This window comes from Zootoca vivipara, chromosome 7 (genome assembly GCF_965207765.1).
Source record: "Zootoca vivipara chromosome 7, rZooViv2.hap1.1, whole genome shotgun sequence".
Classification (NCBI taxonomy): domain Eukaryota; kingdom Metazoa; phylum Chordata; class Lepidosauria; order Squamata; family Lacertidae; genus Zootoca; species Zootoca vivipara.
Genome location: NC_142590.1, coordinates 34,653,237 through 34,677,384, shown reverse-complemented (window position 1 = coordinate 34,677,384; position 24,148 = coordinate 34,653,237). Strand labels below are relative to the sequence as shown.

The 24,148-nt window shown below is 40.1% G+C and overlaps 1 protein-coding gene across 2 annotated transcripts in view; it reads left to right on the top strand.

Moving 5' to 3' along the window:
- ROR1 (ROR family WNT receptor 1) overlaps positions 1–19,641 on the top strand; it is a 157,356-nt gene extending 137,715 nt beyond the window's left edge. For both annotated transcript variants that reach the window (XM_035121572.3, XM_088673949.1), the window contains exons 5-9: positions 7,141–7,268; positions 8,863–9,180; positions 10,050–10,295; positions 15,272–15,483; positions 16,889–19,641. In XM_035121572.3, the coding sequence (XP_034977463.2) occupies positions 7,141–7,268; positions 8,863–9,180; positions 10,050–10,295; positions 15,272–15,483; positions 16,889–18,313 (2,329 nt within the window). In that variant the 3' untranslated portion in view covers positions 18,314–19,641. The remainder of the gene's footprint in view (positions 1–7,140; positions 7,269–8,862; positions 9,181–10,049; positions 10,296–15,271; positions 15,484–16,888) is intronic.
- The last annotated feature ends 4,507 nt before the right edge of the window (positions 19,642–24,148 follow it).

Below are 24,148 nucleotides of genomic sequence, written 5' to 3'. Positions count from 1 at the left end.
GAACATCCCCTGGAGAGTGACATAATCAGATATTCATATCCTTCATAAGTAAAGCAGTCTCTTTTTGGCAGGAACAGAAGAAAACTTAGAACAGAAAGGTATGTTTATTTTTAGAGGTTTGGTTTCCATGGATAAGCTGCCTTTGTTTATAAAACATGGGATAATTTGGCTTTTCTTCTAAAAAAAAATTAAATAAAAATTGGGGACACTACTAAAATAGTATGTCATCATTCTATTGAAATGTTAGTGAAAACCTTTATAAGTATAAATCTTCACCTTTAAGAAATAAGAAGTGAGACTATATATACTTTTCTTTATTTTGAGACTGTACATTTCCAGGTATGGTATCCACAGCCAGCTAAGCATGGAGACAAGCCTAGGACACTCACATTCCAGGAACCACCACTCCATGCATTCCGACCTTCCTGCTGTCCTCAATTGACATTTGCAGTGAACACCTAAAGAAGATGCACTTTCCCATTTTCTTCTGTTGAATTAAAGGTTGACTGTTACCATTTTGGTGCTCAACAGATTTTTGTATTGCTTGTTCATAGGTGAAAAGGGAATTCTACTAGTTAATGATGAAAATGAGGAGTCTCAGGATAGTATTTACAGTAATCCCTCATCTTACAAACATTTGACATGTGGAATTTCAAACATTCATCAATGAAGGTGGGCTGGTTGAAATTGTGCAAGTCAAGTCCCAGACAAAGGAGAGAGCTTAAAAACGCTTTTTGTGCCTGCTATGAAAAGAGCATTTAAGCTCTCCGACTTGCTTGTGGAGCAAGGCCTGATCAGCATACCAACTCTGGAAAGCTCTGGGATCTTCTTGTGAAACAATGTGACTTCCCATGAGATCTCATGTGAGCATCCCTGGCCTTCCAGAGTCTGCAAGAGAGCTTAAAAGCTGTTTTCACAGCAGGTAACCCAAGTGGTAAAAGGTAAAGGGACCCAAGACCGTTAGGTCCAGTCGCGGACGACTCTGGGGTTGCAGCGCTCATCTCGCTTTACTGGCCAAGGAAGCTGGCATACAGCTTCCGGGTCATGTGGCCAGCATGACAAAGCCGCTTCTGGCGAACCAGAGCAGCGCACGGAAATGCTGTTTACCTTCCTACCAGAGCGGTACCTGTTTATCTATTTGCACTTTGACATGCTTTCAAACTGCTAGGTTGGCAGGAGATGAGACCGAGCAACGCAAGCTCACCCCGTCACAGAGATTCGAACCGCTGATCATCTGATCAGCAAGCCCCAGGCTCTGTGGTTTAGACCACAGCGCCACCACCACTTGGTCCAAGTGGACCAAGCACAAAAAGAGTTTTGAAGCTCTCCAACTTGCTTGCTGAGCTTGGCACATCAGCTCTGGGAGTGCTAGGGATGTTTCCTCCCTCTCCCTCCCTCTCCCATTAGCCATGGGGTGGCTCCAAGGGTATGACTATGTGTGATTTTTGTGTATATTTGTGTAACCCTTGGAACTGAACCCCTATGTAAGATAAGGGATTTCTGTAATCAAGATAATGATCAGCACCATAGCGTGATAGCTGAATTACTGATCTTCCAAATGAACATGATGAAATCGTATCCTGATCAACCCTTGATGGTTATATGTGATTGTTACGCTTCTCAGCATACAATCAAAGAGCTATTTGCCTAACAGATCAAAACAAAAACCTGGACCAGTCCTGCATCGTTGTCTTTTAGATCACGTATGGGCCCTTCACTCTTTTTATATCTGGTGATGCAGAAAAGCAGAGATACACCAAATACCTGGGTAGGCTAGGATGTTGTTGCCATTTGGGACAGAAGTGGGGGAAAATCTTCCTCACCCTATATCAAATTGTCTTCAGGTTTTTGTCAAAATACCAGTGTTAAGTAATTTGGAGACTTTAATAGCACAGCAAAGCATATGAGCATTTTATAATGAAGTGTAGACTCCGGCATGTGATACAAAATATTTGACTAGCAAGTGTGCAAGTTACAAAGTATGCACTATCAGAAATGGATGGGAAAGTAATTGTCAGCAAGATTATGTTCTAAATGCAGCTACATGTATTTATTTTAGATAGGAAGTCAGGGCTGGCAGTAGAGATCAGCATGCGCAGTGGAACTTCCCCTCCCTCCCCCCTCTCTGCGTGACACTGTGCCCAACCCTGCCAAATCTGCTCTGGGAAGTTGGGGTGAAATCCAGAACAGATTTGGGTATGTGCCAGAGGGAGGAGAGGCAAGTGAAGTTCCACTGCGGAAGCAGAATTCCTTGTGCAAATGGGACGACTTTGCTGTATATAACTTAATATATTCTAGAAGCATAGTTTTGCATGTGGTTTACTGATATGCTTACAATACACTTATTGATTTACGTTTGATAACATGTATTGCATCAAGTTCTGTAAGAAGAACTTGTTAAAGAGACGTGGGACCTTTTAAGAAATCGAGGATGAGTTCGTTGCTGTCTCAGTTGTTGCTCACTTGACTTGCCTGTGTATAGAAAGGCAGTTCATATATGCCAAGTTTGCCTCATTAATGCCATCATTATCTTCAGTGGCGCTGTGGGTTAAACCACAGAGTCTAGGGCTTGCTGATCAGAAGGTCGGCGGTTCGAATCCCTGCAACGGTGTGAGCTCCCGTTGCTCAGTCCCAGCTCCTGCCCACCTAGCAGTTCGAAAGCACATCAAAGTGCAAGTAGATAAATAGGGACCGCTCCGGCGGGAAGGTAAACGGCGTTTCCGTGCACTGCTCTGGTTCACCAGAAGCAGCTTTGTCATGCTGGCCACATGACCCGGAAGCTGTCTGCAGACCAACGCCAGCTCCCTCGGCCTATAGAGCGAGATGAGCGCCGCAACCCCAGAGTCGGACACGACTGGACCTGATGTTCAGGGGCCCCTTTACTTTTATCTTCAGTATTTAGTGTTGTAACTAGTCCATTATGCACATGGTATTCAGCGAAAAGAATAGTAGACCAAATCTTACGTATAAAGGACTTCTGTCTTAAGGATTGTATAGAATCTAAGTAGGTACTTTGGGATTTGGCACAATGTTTATGGCCATGTATATCATTCCGGAGAAATACTAAGAGGTAAAAAAGTATCCTGTTCTCTACCTCATAAGCTTTAAAAAAAAAGTTAAAGGCTCATACTGTGTTAAAGTGTGCGTATAATAATTCCTACTTATGGCAAAGAATATATGTGTGCAGCATTCCTCTAGAGAATCTCAGCTTCCTGGTCCAATGTGTCAGATAAATAGGTTTTGTATGTGCAAAAACAGTGAAGTGTTTTACTAAGGAGGACCTCAGATACATTAGACCTATATTATTTATGCTAGAAAGCTACAACAAAGCCATGAAAGGGTGGCTGTCTGGGTGGCCAGCACAGATACAACTGCTTGACTGTGAAGTTGTTGCACTTCATCACTGTTAATAAAGCTCATGTTAAAAAGGTATCAAGTATCAGCTAAAAAGGAATTTGGTAGAACAAGAGTTTTAAAAATAACCTAAGGGCTAAAGCTTTGCTGGGTCCACAAGGGAAGTTCTTTCCTCTCACATTTCAATTTAATTGGGATTTAACTTCGACTTCCTGGGCTAACAACTGAGCGTGATTATCCGGTGATAAGTAACACTAAATCCAGCTGCATTTTTACTATCTGTAGCTGTAAAATCAATGAACACTGAGTATAAGACTGGTATTGGTTCTTATTGTAAGCCACAGAGCAAATTATGAGAGTTCAACATACTTAGGTGAAGACAGCAATAGAGCAGTAAAACATTTGTCTGAGCAAGAGTTTTTCTTGCTATAAATACTGTAGCAAGTGGAGCCTAAGTTCTGCACTTGGAATATATTGTGCGAACAAATCAAACTGATTGTTTTTGCATAATGCTGGTTCTGTCAGCCAAGGAGCTCTACAGAGCACTGAAGCTCCACTCTAACCGGAAGTCCAGTTTAGTCTGTTCAGGTTTTCTAAGATGTTGCCAGATATACTGCCCACAGGGTTGGCCCACCCATGAGGCAAGGTGAGGCAATTGCCTCAAGCAGCAGGATCTACAGGGGCAGCAGTTCCTGATGTAGATCTTTATTCCCCCTGCTCTTGTTCCTGATGTAAACCTTCACTCACTCTTTCTTCCCTGGCAGGGTGTGGGTGAGTGTGCCCACACCTCAGGTGCCAAAATTACTTGGGCCGGCCCTGACTGCCCAACCTGTTTTCAAGGTTATCTGGACCATCATAAGAACAAGAAATTTTCAGGTTTTGTATCTAGCTTTTATTGTAGTTTTGGTTTTCTGGATTTTGGTTTGTTTTTAAATCTTAACTGAGATTCTCAGAATATCAATTTCTGCACCAGATGCCAAATGAGATTAAGAGCCTCATGCTGTACCAACTGAGCTATCTCAGCAGCTAATGTTCATGTGCTGATGCAGCAACAGGGCAGTCTTGAGCAGGTCGGCAGCCCTGGCGCTGAGGGGCGGAGATCGCTCCGGCGCCCCCACCCTTGCAGGGCACAGCATGGTTTCCGCGTGGCTTTGCCGCGCGCCGCCCTGGCTCACCGCGCCACCAGGGGTCTACCTAGAGCCAGCCCTGTGCAGCAAGCACATAAAATACAGAGGCTTTCGTACAAAATACAAAATCCAGTAGCATGCACGGTGCTCAGAATTGATAGCCATATCCTATTTGTCTAATCCTCATGTTGAATTGTAGCGAACTAAATTATACTCGTTAGAATTCTGCCCATTAAAATGAACCTGAGTTATGTCCATTAACCTCAATAGATCTATGCTGAGTAGTGATAGCATTGAATACCACCCGTTGTACAGATTTCTTTATCCTAAGTTTGGGAGGCTAGCCACTCTCCAAGGGAAACCCAGCATAGCTCCATCAAACAAAAAACAAATTCTAGGTGTTTCTTTCCATTTTCATAATGTGTGCTTACGAGCTATAGTTCACGTTGAAAAATGATGTAAGAAAGCTGCCAGGAAAGATCCAAGCAGTATTATCAATGCTGTTCCATAACTAGTAACAGCTGCTGTTGATCTGACAGCAGCTACCATAGTTTTGTGCTTCCATGCAGAGCTGGAAAGGAAACCACTTCTGGAAAGGATGTGATTACTGCAAATTTTGTCATAGAATCATAGTTGGAAGGAGCCCCCAAGGGTCTTCTAGTCCAACCCTCTGCAATGCATGGATCTCAAATAAACGTATTTAGGTGTTGGCCATCTGCCATGGATTCTTTAACAGTGAAATTACCTTGCTTTGTTCACTGATGAAATTGGATTTTTCATTAGCTGTTCTTCTAAGGTATCATATGAGCCATTAAATTATGTCAACTTTTTGCTACAGATAACTCACGTGAAACTGTCTGCACCTTAACCTATACCAGAACATATAGAAACTACTTCAGTCAATAACAATGGGATCCTTGTGGAATTGTGTCATTATCTAAAAGATTCCAGTGGACAGTAGATTTGATAGTGACCACACATTAAGAAGGATACATTTTTGCAGTTTACAAAAGTGTAGTCTAATGTACCTGGTACAATATGCATTCAGACAATGTAGTTCCATGCAGGCTTTAGAAATTTCACTTTATAAGTGGACAAAGCAAAAACCTAAGTTTCAGAACTGCATCTTGTATTACTTGTTTGTTTGTTTGTTTGTTTGATTTATATCCCACCATTCCTCTCAAAGAATCCCTGGCCACATATTAGCATACTTCAAAAAATACAAAAACAGCACCTGAGATCATTTTCTCTCTCCCCTTCCAAAGTAAAATATAAGCTCTGAATTTCCAAATTTTTGTCATGAAACAGAGTGAGCATGTATTCAGTTTTAAGTTGGACACAAGTAACTATTTTGTACTCTTTTGGAAAGTATGACAGAATATTATTTATCCATTTGCATTAATGTTTTCTTGCCAAGCAAAAGCTTTTACATTTTGCTCCACATAGAGTTGGAACAACATTACAGAATATGGCAGAGTTCAAGAATATGAAAATAAATCTTATGGTTTTAATACATGTGTGTTGGTATGTTCTGCTATATATAACATTAAAATTATCTATCTAAAAGCCCATAAAATCTTACCCAATTGAACAGACTCTTTGCCACTTATTTCATCTCCAGTTTTGTAAATCAAATGAATGCATTTCTTCTCAAAGTTCCTTCTATTTATTTCTTTTAAATTTAAAGTGCACTCGCTTTCTCTGGCATGGCGCAGCATTTGCGTCCTAGCGCATCTCGCAGCCATTGCCAGGTCACTTCTTCCATCTCCCAAATGTCCAATGGGCCATATCCTCTCCCAGCAACCACAGATTTTTTGAATTTGGGTCCACCCTTAAATTGGACCAATAGCGGGCAACCCTGCAGCAGAAAGTGGGAGTCAGACATGGCTGACTGGAGTCTTCACTCAGGTCCTCTTCCAAGCCATAAATTCCAGCAGCCATGGGACCCAGCTCCTCAGTTAGAGCTGGATCTCCCTCCCTCCCTCCCTTCCTGTACAGCAGGACTGTGACTCCAAGGGGCGAGTCAGGGGTATGACTTTGCTATGGAAGCATCTGGTTGCCATATTTGGGGCCCAGGCGGAATTTTCTCCCCCAGACAAAATTGGGTGAGTCTGGGCTTTTTTATGCCTAATTCATAGCAATCGTCACAACTTTTGGCAGATTAGGCATTGGGTTGGATCCTTAGTCAGGGTCGGGGTGTGTGTGAGCTGGAAGTCTTCACCTGCCCCCCTTCCAGGAAAATTGAAATCCCTCTAAAGGGATCCTAGGGGAGATACTTCTTTCCAAATGCCCAGGGTTTTACTTGCTCCATATCTGATGTCAGGTGTAGGACAGGTGAATGTGGCTTGGCCAAAACTGTCCTGCAAGCCAAATGGGGAGGTCTGGTGGGCCTAATTAGTCACAAAGGCTGGAGCTTCCATAGAGCGGAAATAAACCTTGGTGTGAGATGCTGTTTCCTAGACTTTCCATGGCACTCGTAGCTTGAGGCAACTGTGGATCTATCCAGCTTTGAATATTATTGTTTACTCACACTGTTTATTTCTATACGCTGCTTAGTTTCTCCTGGTCCTTAAGGTTCCATGACACCCTACTTCTTTACTGAGAACAGCCTCCACAATGCTCATCAGAGTGTAATTAAGTTGTGCCTATTTGATTCTAGTGATGAATATGAAGAAGATGGATTTTGTCAGCCATACAGAGGAATAGCATGTGCAAGGTTTATTGGAAACCGAACCATTTATATGGAGTCCTTGCATATGCAGGGTGAAATAGAAAATCAGATTACTGGTATGTAAAGTTTGCTTCCTTCTATTTTCAGCTAGATTGCCATCATTCTTGACCTTACCATAATCTACAGAATAGCAAACTTGCTTGGGATTTAGTATGTTTAAGGCAGCAGAATATATGGTTAGCTCTGTGTAAATATATTCTTAAGGAAAGAAACATTACAACTTTTGGAAACGCTACCATGAAATGAAACTGATGCTTAAAAAGATGTAAAATGAAAATATATTTGTATATAATTTTAGCTTTATCAACTGTGTGTATATTTTTACAACCATTTAACTTTATAATAAATACAAATGCTACAGACAAAGTTAGTGGTGCTTAAGTTCTATTGAAAATAGAATGGTAAATTTATAATGACTTAACTCCAGCTGCATTAATGACATAGCTGTCAAATTCTCCCTTTTTAAAGGGAAATTCCCTTATGCTGCATAGGCTTCACCGCGAGAAAAGGGAAAACTTGACAGCTATGTCAATGTCACTAGGGGTGAAGTCCAGTGGTGCCCCTGCACTTATAAAAGGGGCTTTTGCTCCTGTGAACACCTCTGCTAATGGAAAAGGATGGGAAATTATCATTGCTTACTCCTCCTCCCTGCAGCCCCCAAGTAACTCCCCCCACCCCATCAGCTCCAGAGAGTTGGGGAAACCTTCAGAACAGTGTAGAAAACCTTCTACGCAGCAGCTGTAGGGTTCTTTTGTTAGTGAAGGTGTCCACAACCCCTTCCTTGAGTTGTGAAGGCCATCAGTTGGATTCCACCCAATGTCTACTTTATAGACCAGTGTCCCTTAAAGCAGAGCTTCACAATTTGTCAGTCAGCCCATCAAACTCAGGCCTTGTATTGTAACCTGCTAGTTGCTTAACAACTACCCTGTTTCAGTTCCACACAGGCAGCAAAAAGAGAAGGGAGTCTATAGTAGGCGACCTTCAGCATGTCAGGTCACAATTCATGCAGTGTTGTCAATATTCAATGTGAAATAATTTTTGAAAATTTCAAACGGAACGGACTTTCATCTCCACAGAGATAGACTTCCCATTACGTATGTTATTTTGGAAATGGTTAGGCCATGGGTAGGCAAACTAAGGCCCGCAGGCTGGATCAGGCCCTATTGCCTTCTGGATCCGGCCCGTGGACAGTCTGGGAATCACCGCGTAGATCACCAAGCGCACATTCTTCCCCTCTCACTCACACGGCGGTGGCAGCGCCTCCTCCCTCCCTCTCTCCTCCTGGCTTCTCCCCGCCTTGCCTAGAGAAGTAAGGGGACTGGGCTTTGTTGTTGCCAGCAGCAGCAGCGCTCCAGCGGCTGCCATTTTAAGCAGCCTCTCTCCAGGGCCCTTTTGCACGCTACTCATCGCCCCCCTGCCGCCAGCTCCTGCCGCTCGCAGGACACAGGCAAGCAGCCACCGGGGCTCAGGGGGCTCTTGCATCATTTCCCCCCCTTCAAAATATAGTCTGGCCCCCCACAAGGTAGTGGACCAGTCCCCTGCTGAAAATGTTTTGCTGACCCCTGGTTAGGCTATGAACAAGCACTATGGTGCTGAATATGTTGCTTCACATTGTATTGCCTAAACTTTTTTGGTATGTGTATATTACAGCTGCCTTCACTATGATTGGAACCTCCAGTCATTTATCTGATAAATGTTCCCAGTTTGCCATTCCTTCACTCTGCCATTACGCTTTCCCATACTGCGATGAGACTTCTTCAGCTGCAAAGCCACGGGATCTGTGCCGTGATGAGTGTGAAATTCTGGAAAATGTCCTTTGCCAAACTGAGTACATCTTTGCAAGATCCAACCCGATGATTCTGATGCGTTTAAAGCTGCCTAATTGCGAAGATCTTCCACAGCCTGATAGCCCAGAAGCTGTAAATTGTATCCGCATTGGCATCCCTATGGCAGATCCGATCAACAAGAGTGAGTGATAGCTGTAAACTTGATGTATTGCATACAAAATGTTGTATCCATCTTTGCATAGGACTAAATGTCAAGAAGAATTAGTAATATGCTTTGTGGTCACAGAAGTTCATATTTTCAATTAACAGCCCGGTAGGAAGCCCCATTCATTATTCCATAATCTATCTTCCAATGCACCCACCCATTTATTTGGATTAAGTTTATAAACTGTTTATTTAGAATAGTGCATTTCAAAATATAAATTAACCATTATTATTTATTGAACTGCTTTTTTTACTTACACCAGTTAGTGTCTGGTATCCCAAGCCTTGCTCATTAAAATCCACATTAGCCATTTCATTAAAGTAAATGGCACTACTAATGGTAAGTAAAGACTTCTTAAAGGGCCAAAGGTTGCTATGCAGTGCTTATTTGCTACATTAGTAGGCCTGACTCCAGACACTAAGTAGAGTTCATGTTAGATCACAGACTGATTAGAATTAACATAATATCAAATGGCTGTATTTCTAAGATAGCGCAACAACAATTGGATCTCACAGCTGCTCTTTACTTTCATGCCAAAGTAAGGGATTAATTTCAGGTTTCCAGGGCAGTTTTGATTTCTTATATGTCTTTTATTCTAAAATATTTGGGATAAGTGTTTTTTATTATTATTATTCCCGAAACCTAACCTTTATATGTTCTCAAGTACTGTATATGAATGAATAGCAAGCCTAGCATTATGGCCTCTGCAAATTGAGAACCTGAATTAAATTGAAGGACACGGGTCAGCAGAATGATACCTTCTCTCACTTTCATGTTATTACACCAATCAGTATGTGCACAGTACCCCCAATTCACCACAATTGAACCTCTGTTGTCATTTACAGATCACAAATGTTACAACAGCACAGGAGCAGACTACCGAGGGACAATGAGTGTCACAAAGTCTGGGCGACAGTGCCAGCCATGGAATTCTCAGTACCCCCACACGCACACGTTCACTGCTGTACGATACCCAGAGCTGAATGGGGGACACTCCTATTGTCGAAACCCAGGGAATCAGAAGGAGGCTCCATGGTGCTTCACCTTAGATGAAAATTTTAAATCTGAGCTTTGTGACATCCCTGCCTGTGGTAAGTGTAGTAGAACTCTCCCATTTTGAAAGAGAAGCCCAAGTCTAGGTGTAGCAAAAGGAATTCTCAAAAACCACAGTTGACACAATGATGGCGAGGGTTCAGCCCTACAGCAAAGATGAATAAGGTGCAGAGAGTTGAGGAGGACTCATTCTGCTGGTGAGCAGCCATCAGAAGAGGTGTGGATGAGGAACACAAAGGCCTGAAGGCAAGCGACAATCCAGGCTTCCTTATAATTACAAGAGTCTGATGGATCGTGTCTTATCTTCTCCATTGTTGGACTTCAAAAAGTTTGAGGCAGGGAAGCTTTCTTAATACTAAGCAGCATCCACATATTGGATCTCCATGGAAGCTGCTGGCAGGTTCTGGGAACTGTGAGACCACACCAGCCTGCTTATCAAAAGAGACCCATACACATACAAGGAAACATATTCACTTTCTACAGTTGCCCATGGGCTGCGTTGAAATTGTTTTTTGTGGCTGACATGCCAGTTTTACCACCCATATTGTTGTGAATTCTGCAGCTTGATACCATTTCCCCGTCAGGTCTATAGTGTATGTGTCTGACTTCAATTATTATTTTATCAGCTTGGATATTACTAAAAATAGCTCTGTAAGAAGTAAGATGCAAAGCAGCCTCTCTTTTCCAGAAAAGTATGTTATTAATTTGGACTGGAGAATTTTCACATTAATGGTTCCACTGTTCGGCATTTTGAAATGTGTACAATGTTACTGAAGTGTGGCATATCTTGGGACTGTAATGTCCCTAAACAGAATACTCAGAATTGATGGCAGGTTGAATAAGGAAACTCACTCAATTGAGATCTATTCAAAACTAACAAGGCTTGTGGTATTACCATAATTCTACATAATTGGTGAATAATTTGTGCATGAAGCTTCAGAAGAAAGGACACTAAAATAATCTCAACTTGACTGGAGACTCCTGATGTACAATAGCAGGAGTAAGATATTTTAGATTGCAAAGGTGCAATCATTATGGCTATGATACTATGGTGGTGAAGAAGTATTCCGAAAATTTCTGCTTCCTCCCTAAGGAAACGAGCCACCAAGGGGAGGAGAATACCCCCCCCCCCATATTCTAGTTTTTTGATAGTTCCACTCTCCTTAGTAGGCCCAAGAAGATCTGAAATAGTTGTGAAGCTGCCAGCTTAGGTACAGTGTTACGATTGTATCTACCAGTACTAGCTAATTTTAACCATAAGCAGCTCCTGCCTGCCACCTTCTGATGTGAAGTTATATAAAAAGGGAAAGAAGAATATAAGGAGTGATTTTTCTCTAATCAACCCGTACCTAGAAATGTACATTTTACATACATTAGCTAAGCTTAGCAGGCATACATACTTTTGCCCACCATGTCATACTGATATATAGTACTACATCTAAATATATAAATCTAATGTGTATTTTAAAGAACTGGTCTGGTTCATGCATGAAGTTGCCAGACCAAGAAAAAACATTTATTAAAGCAGGAACAAGCGATGAACTTGAGCCCCTCTCCCATACTCACCTCTGACTTCTGGTTTATTAAATTACAGTTTCCCATGACTTCTGAACTGAGAAACTGCCTTATCACTGAAATGGATCTCTACAAACCAAGATCGAACTGTAGTTTGAAATTGTGGTTTGTTGTGAGCACTTAAACCAGTTTCTTGCTCCAGATGTTATTGCAAGCCATGGTTTAACCAACCAGGAAATCATACCAATGTAAGAGCCCTGCTGGATCAGGACAAAGGTTCATCCAGTCCAGCATCCTTTTCTCACAGTGGCCAACTAGATGCGCACAAGCAGGGCATGAGTACCACAGCATTGTCCTCACTTGTATACTTCCCAGCAATGGGTAGTTATGATACTGGAGGTAGTAGTATGCAGCCATCGTGACTAGGAGCCCTCAATAACCTCCCCTGAAGTCTCCTTTGAAGCCAGTGCATGAGATGAGAAGGGAAGATGGGAGCACCCAAGTTCAATTCTGCTCCATCAAAACTTAGATTGCTGAACTGAGAACGTTACATTCAAACAATAGGTTTCCAGAACATTTCTCTACAAGATAAACACCTGAGTGTGTTTAACAAACTTCCGATCCTACAATTATAATTTATCCACAGGATAAAATCACCACAGCCCTTAAAGCAACCCTGAAAGTATTTTAAAAGTTCTACTAGTGAGCACTGATCCATAGCATGAATCTTACTTACATATTCTTGTGAAAAATATTGGCTGATGAAGACTATCATGAAACAATAGTATCATTCCGGAAACACTGTCCTTGAGACTTTCGATATGTCTTCTGTTGAAACCTTCAAATATGACAGGGCAGAATTAAAAGGGAATGTCAAATACAGCTAGAGTTGAACTTAAAATGCTTTCGAAACATGTACTTCCTTGAGCTTCAGCATGTGCATCCTATCATGTACTTCCTTCTGTTATTAAACAAGGAGGGAAAGAGGTGAAATGTTACTACAGGTTTTGCTGCCAAAAATTCTGAGTCTCTGTTCTTTTCTTATCCTTGAAAGATTCATCAAGTGGCTGTGATGGTCTTGGTCTCTCTCATCTTTCATCACTTTGCTACATATGGCTTCTTTGACTTAGTAGTTCACATCTTCTCTTCCGACTTGTCTGACTTTACCTGTCAAGATGTGTCAGCCTAATGTTCAAGCTCCCACTCACCTCTCTGGCCAGGGCTTGAACTAGACCAGCATTTGGTTTTTCTGGATGGAACCCCCAATTCTTTTGGCACCATGCCTTAGTGTCCAGCATTTGTTATGGCTGCTTCAGGAGTGTGTGGGAGGTGGGTGTCAGCAGAGATCAGCTGTTTGCAATCCAGGAGTAATGTGTAGTCCCCATGAGGTTAAAGTTGGGGAAGACCATTATCTTTTAATATTGGAGAAATTAAAAAGATAAGCTCACAGCCTTAGGCATTTTTAAAAATGGAAAAAGATACATTTGTATTACACAAACAAGCATCTTACAAGAGAGGGAAGTTTCCATTAACTTCCTCCCCACCACACTCCAAAGTGTGCATGATCAAGAACAAATAAGAGCAACTCTCCTCCGTACGTATAATATCTACATGTACATCTCTTTCTTTCCCATGATTTGGGGGGGGGGGCACGTAGTAGCTGAGAATACCAGAAACAAAAAGAAAATATGCCATATAAAAACACAAGGTTAATAATTAAGGAGGACTAAATAACATTCGCACACCACTACCATCCTTTCCAGAGGATCTTTCAGGGCGTTCCCTTCCTTCATCTGGCCCTTATACCTGGTATGCAAGACTTAGGTGTACATAAAATACCTACAACAGATGCAAGTGACTTTCTTTCTCTGTTGCATGGCTTGCTTACTCAATTGCAAAAGACAGAAGACCACCAGATTGACCTATTCTAAGTGGGCTTTATGGCATACTTGGACACTTGGAAAGTCCAAAATGCCACCTACAACAATAGGCTCTCTCAACTCTTTTGTCACCTGTCTCATTTTCTTTCTTTCTTTCTTTCTTTCTTTCTTTCTTTCTCTCTCTCTCTCTCTCTCTCTCTCTCTCTCTCTCTCTCTCTCTCTCTCTCTCTCTCTCTCTCTCTCTCCCTCCCTCCCTCCCTCCCTCCCTCCCTCCTGTCCTTTTAAACCAGCTCCATTTTATCACCATGAAGCATTAGGGTCTTCTGAACTGTACACAGAATGTTACTCAACACCTTTGGCATTTTTTCAAATATTTTAAAAAGAACAACACACACCCAAGAGTGGGAGATATAAACCCATCGATGTATACAATGGAAGCCTATATGCTATACTTTCTCAGCATTTGTCATAGGTCATACATTCAAACAGTGCCACTAATTACCCAATGGATGGCACACAAAAAATCATAATGAATCAGAGAGCCAGAGATTAAGAGTTGTGCTTTTGCCCATACCTAGAAAAGCACAATTAGAACTACTTAAAAGAAATTTGAGAACTAGCCTGCACTTGAATTTTAGGAATGAAGTTCATGTCACAGTTAAGATAATGCAGTGCCTCATTCCTTCAGGGTTCTAAACTCTAGTATCTGTTGGCTCTCTGAAATAGTATACATTATCTATGTGGCTTTTTCTGAAAAGATATGGAAAACATTCCACCCCATTTGGTTTGGCCAAGGCATTGTATACCTGTCTGGCTTCCCAAATATGTTGGCAACTTTTCAGTATAATCAAAAAGTCTCAGCCAATTTTTGTGTGTGTGGAAGGCATTGAGAGGCACCTAGCCCATTTATGGGTTATAGCATTGGCACCACAGATGGACATTTTTGTGATGTTACTTACATAAACCCACTCTCTGCAGAGAAAACAATTGGTTTTACTTCCCCTCACCCCATTAAGGCAGTTTTGAGCTGCAAAACTGCTGCTCTGCCAAAAGACAGCATTACTAAAACAATTAACTATGCACTAAGCTCTTGTTTTTCTTAAATGTTTAATCTATCCGATTACAGGGCAACCATAGCCAGTTTGGGTGGGTATCTATCTTTTTGGTCCAGGTTATCTCAATTCTTTGTCATCTGCTGTCAAGTTTTTCCTAAAGAATACCTTTGCCATGTGTCAGGCCTTTCAGAGAAGCATGAAATACAACACTAATATGAATATAATTATTTGTTGGGGATTTAAAAAATGTTCCTCCAAGTTCACTTCATACCCCATGGTTTCTGAATAAATTCTTATGATAATGGTTTGGATTTAGCTGGCTTTTTTCCAAATAGGATATGTGGCTATCCACTGGAAGCTCGAAGTGCCTTCAAATAAACTGCACTCAAACTTAATAGCACACAACTATCTTGTATTATTGCTGCTCAGTCAAGAAATAGAACAGTCATCAGAAACAGTTCATGTGGCACACAAAACTTGTATTTTATTTCATGTACAAAACTGCACTCTTTAGCATGAGATTTTATGCTGTTCTTACCGTTGTTTCCCACCCCTCTTTTTTAGACACAAAAGACTCCAAGGAAAAGAATAAAATGGAAATCCTCTATATACTGGTGCCAAGTGTTACAATTCCCCTGGCTATTGCCTTACTATTTTTCTTCATCTGTATTTGCCGCAACAACCAGAAGTCTTCTTCCCCTCCAGTGCAAAGGCAGCCTAAGCATGTCAGAGGACAGAACGTAGAGATGTCTATGCTGAATGCATACAAACCAAAGGTATTGTTGGTGAAATCTACTTTATATGCCTATGTCATAAAAGAGAAATGTTTCCACTTAGTATTCTAGTTCAAAGAACCTTTGCTATTTTGGTCTCTTCCAGCTCTTTTGGGTGCAATAGTTTTCCTAATGATGTGTCAATACCAGCTGACTGCATTTCACAAATACTAGTAGGACAATATTACAATTGTCTCCACTCCATAGAATTTTCTTTCTTCTGTGAATATAAAATTGTATTGAGTTTGGACATATACTGATTCAATAAAAACAAGAAATAAACCAAATCCCCAGTTTTGTACATGAGACTAAATCCTGTACTCATTTACTTTGAGCTTAGTCCTATTGGACTTGGTGAGGCTTATATGTGAGTGGCTATGTATAAGATTGCACTGTTAGCCAGCTGCCATCCTAAGCACATTTACTACAGAGTAATCCCTAACTCAAGGCACTTGCTACATGCTTAGTATAATATCATAAATTGTGTCCACTCTTGTCATTCATTTAATAGAAGCAACTGATAGAGTTAAAGTGTCCCTGATAAATTACCTTTGTACTTGGTTTACGTTGGCATGGTGCCTCATATGTTTTACACTTCTTTGCATTTTGTACACCACCATATGACAAATACCCGTCAAACAAAAACTAAGCAGATTTATAACTGCTTAACTTAAAATGAACCCTTTTCCTGCCAAAACTTTATGACTTCATTTTCTTTCATACTTTTCCACTAGGTTGGTTAAAACAGACAATCCTGCATGAGGTCAGACAGAGGTCATTTCACTTTCATTACTAAAATATAATTTACAATATGCCAGACCTAAACAAGTTTTAGCCTAAAGGATTTGTATAATATAAACCATCTGTGTCTCAACAATACAGCTAATTTCCTGCCATCACTGCACAGTCAACTGGCTGCTTGTTTAAATGCCTCTGCGATATATTAATTCACACAGTATTTATCTAAAATTTGTAAATGGTTAGAAAAATTAGAATTCAGTCCTGAGTGTCACTTTCAAATAACAATAAAAGTGCATTGGGGCTTTCTGCTCCTCCCCTTTTCTTCTTTGTATTCTTTTGATTGCAATACCGCTTTGGCAAAATTGGAGTGAGAGTAGCAAGGATCTCAAGTACAGGAAACTTAATTTCCTAAAGGTCCTGAACATTGAGTTCCCTGCTCAATTACTGTCACCTACTTCATGAATGGAAACATTGAAGTTCAAATGCTTTATGATAGAATTATTTTTAACCCTGTATCTATAAAGTAAAAAAAAATGGGAAGGGGTGTATTGAAAACCACTGCAACACAACTCTTAGTATAGTATCCTCCTACAGTATCAGACGTATGGCACTGAGATTTTAGCCATCATCCAGATTTATTATTGACATGTTGTCTTCTTTCTAACAGAGCAAAGCCAAAGAGCTGCCTCTATCTGCTGTCCGTTTTATGGAAGAGTTGGGTGAATGTGCCTTTGGCAAAATCTACAAGGGACATCTTTATCTACCAGGCATGGATCATGCTCAGCTGGTTGCCATTAAGACCCTAAAGGACTGCAACAATCCGCAACTGTGGGCAGAGTTCCAACAGGAAGCCTGTCTGATGGCAGAACTGCATCATCCCAACATCGTTTGCCTTCTTGGCGTTGTGACTCAGGAGCAGCCAGTCTGCATGCTTTTTGAGTACATGAATCAAGGGGACCTGCATGAATTTCTTATAATGCGATCACCACATTCAGATGTTGGGTGCAGCAGTGATGAGGATGGTACTGTAAAATCTAGCTTAGATCATGGAGATTTTCTGCACGTAGCAGTCCAGATTGCAGCAGGGATGGAATACTTATCAAGTCATTTTTTTGTTCACAAGGATCTGGCTGCTCGAAATATTTTAATTGGAGAACAGCTGCACGTGAAGATTTCTGATTTGGGACTGTCAAGGGAAATCTACTCTGCAGATTATTTCAGAGTTCAAAACAAGTCCCTCTTACCCATTCGTTGGATGCCCCCAGAGGCAATTCTGTATGGCAAATTCTCTTCCGATTCAGACATCTGGTCCTTTGGTGTTGTCCTGTGGGAGATTTTCAGCTTTGGTCTCCAGCCCTATTATGGATTTAGTAACCAAGAGGTCATAGAAATGGTTAGGAAGCGACAACTTTTGCCATGCTCTGAAGACTGCCCTCCCAGAATGTACAGCTTAATGACTGAATGTTGGCATGAGCTGCCATCTCGGAGACCAAGGTTTAAAGATATCCATGCCAGGCTGCGTTCTTGGGAGGGGCTGTCAAGTCACACTAGTTCTACTACTCCTTCTGGTGGAAATGCTACCACTCAGACAACTTCTCTCAGTGCAAGCCCAGTTAGCAACCTGAGTAACCCTAGGTACCCTAACTACATGTTTCCAGCACAGGGTATACCACAAGGCCAAATTGCTGGATTTATTGGCCCACCAATACCTCAAAGCCAGCGATTTATTCCTATAAATGGATATCCAATTCCTCCTGGATATGCTGCTTTCCCAGCTGCTCACTACCAGCCTGCAGGCCCACCCAGAGTAATTCAGCACTGTCCTCCACCAAAGAGTCGTTCGCCAAGTAGTGCGAGTGGATCAACCAGCACCGGGCATGTGACTAGCTTACCCTCTTCAGGATCTAATCAGGATGCAAATATTCCTTTGCTGTCTCATATGTCTATGCAGAGTCATCCAAGTGGGATTAGTATAACCGTTTTTGGAAACAAAACTCAAAAACCCTACAAAATTGACTCCAAACAGACATCTCTATTAGGAGATTCCAGTATTCATGGACATAATGAGACCGTGATTTCAGCAGAGATGTAAATAAACAAGACTTTTGTAAATAAACCTATTTACAATACGGAATGTCTACAATATAGAACGTTTTTAGAGGAGATTTATATTCAAATATTTTATTGGAGATTTTTCTGGCTGTATAAAGAGATATTTGCAATAAGTATCTTCTGTGAAGTTTATTTGTGCTTAACAGGATAAAGAGGTGCCAACCGTATTTTTTAAAAATAAGTTAACACTCAATATCTTGGATGAACCCTTATTTTACAGCTACCAAGGAGAAAGAAATTTTTGTGTGTGTGAGTGAAAAAGAAACTTAACTGTGATACGTTTTATTTAATCACAATTACTTAAACCAAGTAATTTCTGTCTCAGCAATCTTATTAAAAACCCATTTTAATATTGGTCACTTTTATGAATGAATGAGGTTAAGACAAATGTTGAGGACGATTAAGTATGCTCCTGTAGAATGGAAGTTGTAGTCTTTTTTGGTCTAATGTGGTTTGAGGGTACCACAAGACACAAGCACCTGATCCAGAGATAGGGTGAAACCAATCACAGTGATAAAGTTGCTTGTATTTCATTCTAATGGCACACATTGGGCATTGACTTTTATTATTTCCCCCCTTTAAACAGCATCCGCAAATCAGAAGTGTAGTGGATCAGCAATATATTATCAAAACGACAATTCCTTTTTAGAATTTTGTTCAGACATATTCAGTTTTGAGTATGTAAACAGTTTCTGTCTAGTGATACGTCTAAACTCATGCACAAACTAGGACAAGCAATAGAACCCTCTTGGAACTGCATACAATAAGTGAGTGAAAATTATACTTCTTGACATTATATCTGTAGTTGCAATAGAATTTTTGTATCCCTTTGTTGCTATGCAACCCTTTAATTAAAGAAAATTCTAAATTCTTATTTTATAACAGACAATCAGTTTTCCCGAAAATATTTATTATTTCAAGTACAATAAATAGCTTTTGTAGTGATAACCCTGAAATGGGAAGCCTACATTCCATCAGTTGTACACAACAATTTTTTAGAAATTTTCTATGATAACTTTTGTATGTCATTTCAAATAATGTGAATTAGAATTAACTTTTTACTAGAAAATTGCTTTTTTATTACTGAATTTTATTCAGGTGTAATCAATCTGGATTATTTTGAAACCACTGTAATGTTTGAAAAAATACTGTGTAAATTACAACCTCTTAGACTTTCTTATTAAAATAATTTTGTATGGATTATATACACAAATCTTTCAGACACTCGACAGTACTTTTTTTTCAAAATCTTTTGCACAAAAATGTTGTCTTTGTATAGCAGAAGTGAAAAATACATCCTGCTTTTTATTTCTTGTCTGTTTCTCATTTTTTAACTATATGGTTATGTCTTTAAAATATACAAGGTAACATTTAGACGCTGTTTTAATACATATTTTGTTTTCATTGCATGCATTTGATTACTGTATTACTTTAGTAATCTACTCATTGAGGATGTTGCACTAAGGTAAGCATGTAAACGTAGTAACACAGACTACTTTATGCAGAAGCTAAGTGCATTTTTGTATTTCAGACACCACCAGAGTGATATTAAACTCTGATTATTATATGCTGCTGGTTATTAAAACATAGTTTTAAAGAAGAACATGCATATTTTCGGAATGATAATCAATGTTCTGAAAAACTCAAGGGGAATTAAGCGCCACATCCTGCTAGCCTTCCTTACACAATAAGTCAATTGAGACTATTGTTGTTAGTTATTTGAGACTATTGTTAAGCGTCATCCATCCCCAAACTGTCCCCAGATCAATCTCACAAAGTGAGCTATTTTATGTTTTTCTGTGTACTGCTTACTTTCATGACTCTACAAACTGTTTTGAAATTTCCCCCTTCATTTTCCAGAGTTATTTGCCATGCAATGAGGTAATGAGTCTCCTGTCTGAGGAAAAACAATTCAATCCCCTCTTGGGCTCTTCAATTATTTATTGATTTATTGATTTATTTCTACTACTGCTACTACTACTATTCTAGTCACTGTTGCTAAACAGATCAAAAGTTCTCATGAGATGTATTTTGAATATCAAGCCAAATTGCTTATATTTTAATTTGTGGATGCTTTAAGCATCTTCAAAATACAAGCCAATTGTGTGTATGTTAAATATAGAATACTGGCAGTGAAAACCATGCTCTGAGGAAAAACTGAGCCCGTTGTCTTGCGCAAAAGAAAAAATGGTTAATGCCAAGTATCAAATTTCTTCTTGCTTGAGGTAAAAGTTGTGTGCTTTTTTAAAAAACAACAACACTTAAATAGGAACAGGCATTCACAAGGGAGCTAATGAAGACAAGAAAGCAGTTCAACACTATCAATTGGATAATATGGGGGGGGGAGGACTCTGCCAAAGAATCAACATTTTGCAAACTGTGGTGAAAATATGGTTTCTGCAACATGGACATACAGAGGAAGAAATGTCACAAACCATCACACTTTAAATAATCATTTCGTCTTTCTTCAAATAAATGAAATATAAAACAGTATTTTAAACTATACCTTATGAAGCTTGAGAGATGCAAATGTAAGTTCAGAAAAACAGCTAAATTAAAGGACAAAATCCTGTCTAATCCTGCTAACAGAAAAAAGCAGCTAATTTAAAGCTTACCTCATACAGTTTAATAGTTTCCTTACCTTTCACAAAGATTCAATAGAGGGGCACTTTTACAAATCAAGCATCACAGCTGGAACTGGGAATTGCCCTGCAGTGAGTTAAGGACTGGGGGGGAGGGGAATATGACAATGGACGTGGCAGATCTGTGAATACTGCACGAGTCTTGGATCTGACAAACCAGCAAAATAGGATTTTATTTTTGAAATACATGCAAGAAGACTTGGTACACTTACTGACCAAATCTCTTGCCGGACCTGGAGCCTTACTTGTGCCCAGTTCTGCATTTATGCATTCAATGGGGTAAACAAGGATGGGGCATCTGTGGGCCTTCAGATGTAGCTTGACATCAATTCCCATCACTGTTCACCGTGGTCATGCTGGCTTGTGGGAGCTGGACTCCGGCAACATGAGGGCTCCAAGTTAGTTACCCCTTGAATAGACAATTATGAGTTCTCACATATGTTCTTAGTTGCTCAAGAAAAGAATTCATGCAGTGAGTAGAATTAAGTTTGGATGGTCAACCATGAAGCTCTCTGGGTGACCTTTCACAAGTCACTATATTATCAGCCCAGTCACTATACAATGCAGTTGTGTCCCAAGGAACAATGAGGCTGCTAGCAATAAAACTGAGTTTTAACTGACCATTGACCATACTGGCGAAGACTGGCTGAGGTGAATTCGACAATTTCTGGAGTGTACTATGTGGGTTGTACAAATACTAATTATTAGCTGCTTGGCTCAGTGGTATTCCACTTTTATCAACCATTTCAGCTTTGCAAGCTGGTTAAGGAAACTCTTCAAGAAAGTGTCAGAACCAATTAACAAATTGAATACTTAAAGAGCCTATTTAGAACATACGGGTGATGCCCAGAGCAAGAAAAAATAAATAAAACACTGTATGCACATTTACCTACCCACCTTTCCAAATATTTTCCTCCATCAACAGGAAATAAAGCAGCCACATTCTCTTACATTGCACATGCAAAGCACTGCTACAGCATAAAGATTTAATGATATTGGAGACCGGTTATGCAGCTCTTACTCATAAAACCACATCCATCGATTCTCAGAAAAGGTCTGTCTTCTGGCTGGATCTTCAATCGCTAAGGATCATCACTCACCAAAACCCCAGTCTCTCTGTGGGCCTACAAACCCTTTGACTTCACAATGGGGCAGCTGCAACTTTCTGCAATAATTTTTATAACTTCATATTTTTATGAGGGTAGATGATTCATTCAGCCGATATACCCAATCATATTCTTGTTTGAGCTTGAAAAAGTAAGAACATTTATATTGCTGAGGTAGTATAAAATGCTGGGGGGGGACGACAAGACATTATACATTGAGACTATGTATTGAATTGGTGTCTGAGAAGAACAACCTTGAATCATCAAAATAATCTTTATGTCCGCAGTGGGACAACTGATTTCAAACCAATTTCATTTCTGAGTGGAATTGTCCATTTTATCCCAGTAGTGCTAAATATGCATGTGTTTAGTAACAGGATTTCAACTGTTCTGACAGATTACAGTTGAAGTACATCTAGGGGTGTGCATATGTTTTGTGATGAATGGAAAACTAAACAACTAGTGGTCCAGTTCAAATTCATCCCAATGCTCAGAGGATGAAACATGGAAGAATGGAAGCACTGTTAAAGGTTTCCAGTGGGTGGGGATTACATGTTTTTGCTGGCAGCAGAGCAGAAAGCAGTAGCTGCTCTTGGCAGCCACCCATCTCCCCAGAAGCTTCCAACATGGTAATTCTGGGATACCTGGGAAGATAAAATGGCATCAGCTGCAGCAATTATCACATTTTCCATTGGTGGCTACTAATTTTTGCTGAAAATGCAACAGAATGATGTTGCATGATGACATCTGAGGGGTTAGATGGTGGCTTCCAATATCTGCTCTGTTGTAGCAATGGATAAATAAATAAATAAAGGGGGAAAGGGGAAATTTCAATGGAGATTTGAAACTATACTGAATAACAAAATGAGCGCATGAAGGAAACGCAAAATGAATGCAATTTCAATGAAGGAAATGTGAGATGAAGAAAGCTTTTACATAACATACAAAAACAAATTCAATCCCCCCAAACAAACACAAGAGTTGTTGCACACACAGCTCACAGTTGGTGAGACAAAATATAATCTTTACATAAATCTGGATGTGAATTAACAAGGGACTTTTAAAGTAGAGGAATCCAGCAGAACAATTTATGTTCCTGTTTGAATCCTGAGAGATTCCTCTGAACAGCAACTGCAGAATATTTGAAATATTAGGTGTTCAGAAAAAAGTTTGAATTCATTTTCATTTCTCCATCTTTGCTTTTTAAAAAAGCTTCTCTGCCACAGAACAGTATGCAGGATCTTGCCACGGATGTGGGAGTATAACCACCATGAGATATAGAGGATATAGATATATACTAGGTCTATAAAAGCAAGCTCATGCAGGTGGGGGATGTCTGCAAAAGAAGTCTGTTGCAAAGTTAATCCCAGGAGCTCTATATTTGCTTAGGCCCAGTGACAACATCTTGTTTTTTGAATTGTTGAATTGCTGGCCTCTTCCCCACCCCCACCCTGTCCATACCTCTCCCCAAAGTATTTTATATCCAGAATCTAGCTGTTATATGATTTAGCTTCAGAATTTGTATCCTTTTCCATATCTGGAAATTGCATCCAGATTTCATCACAGTCCCATGGAAATAAAGCACCCACGTTCTGGTGCTGCATTTGCAAAAAATGCTTTTAAAGCAGAAAGGCCGTGGTGTTGAGAACATAGTTTTGCAAATGTTACTGGCACACACTGACTTTAATTACTTTAATTAATGGCCAGTAGAATGATTAAAAGAAGCAAGTCTTACAGGAGTAGTTTTATCTTGTTTTATGACTAATACTACATCCCCTTTAGGGTAAAGATGACACACTTGTATCCAAACATTTCATTCAACATTAGCTTACAACAAAAACTACAATAAATTACTAAGCGGGGGAAATCATAGCAAGGATGAAATGTGGAAAGCTTTTGAAAACTGAGGGAAGGCCACAACTTATAAACTTTAAATTTGCCAGTGGCCCATACCAAAAATGCAGTTGTGCGTGCTTTGACACACTGTCACAACACAGGTATAAATATTTTACCTTATACCAATGCATGTGCTTATATTCTCCCAGGTGTGTTTTTAAGCAGCTCAAG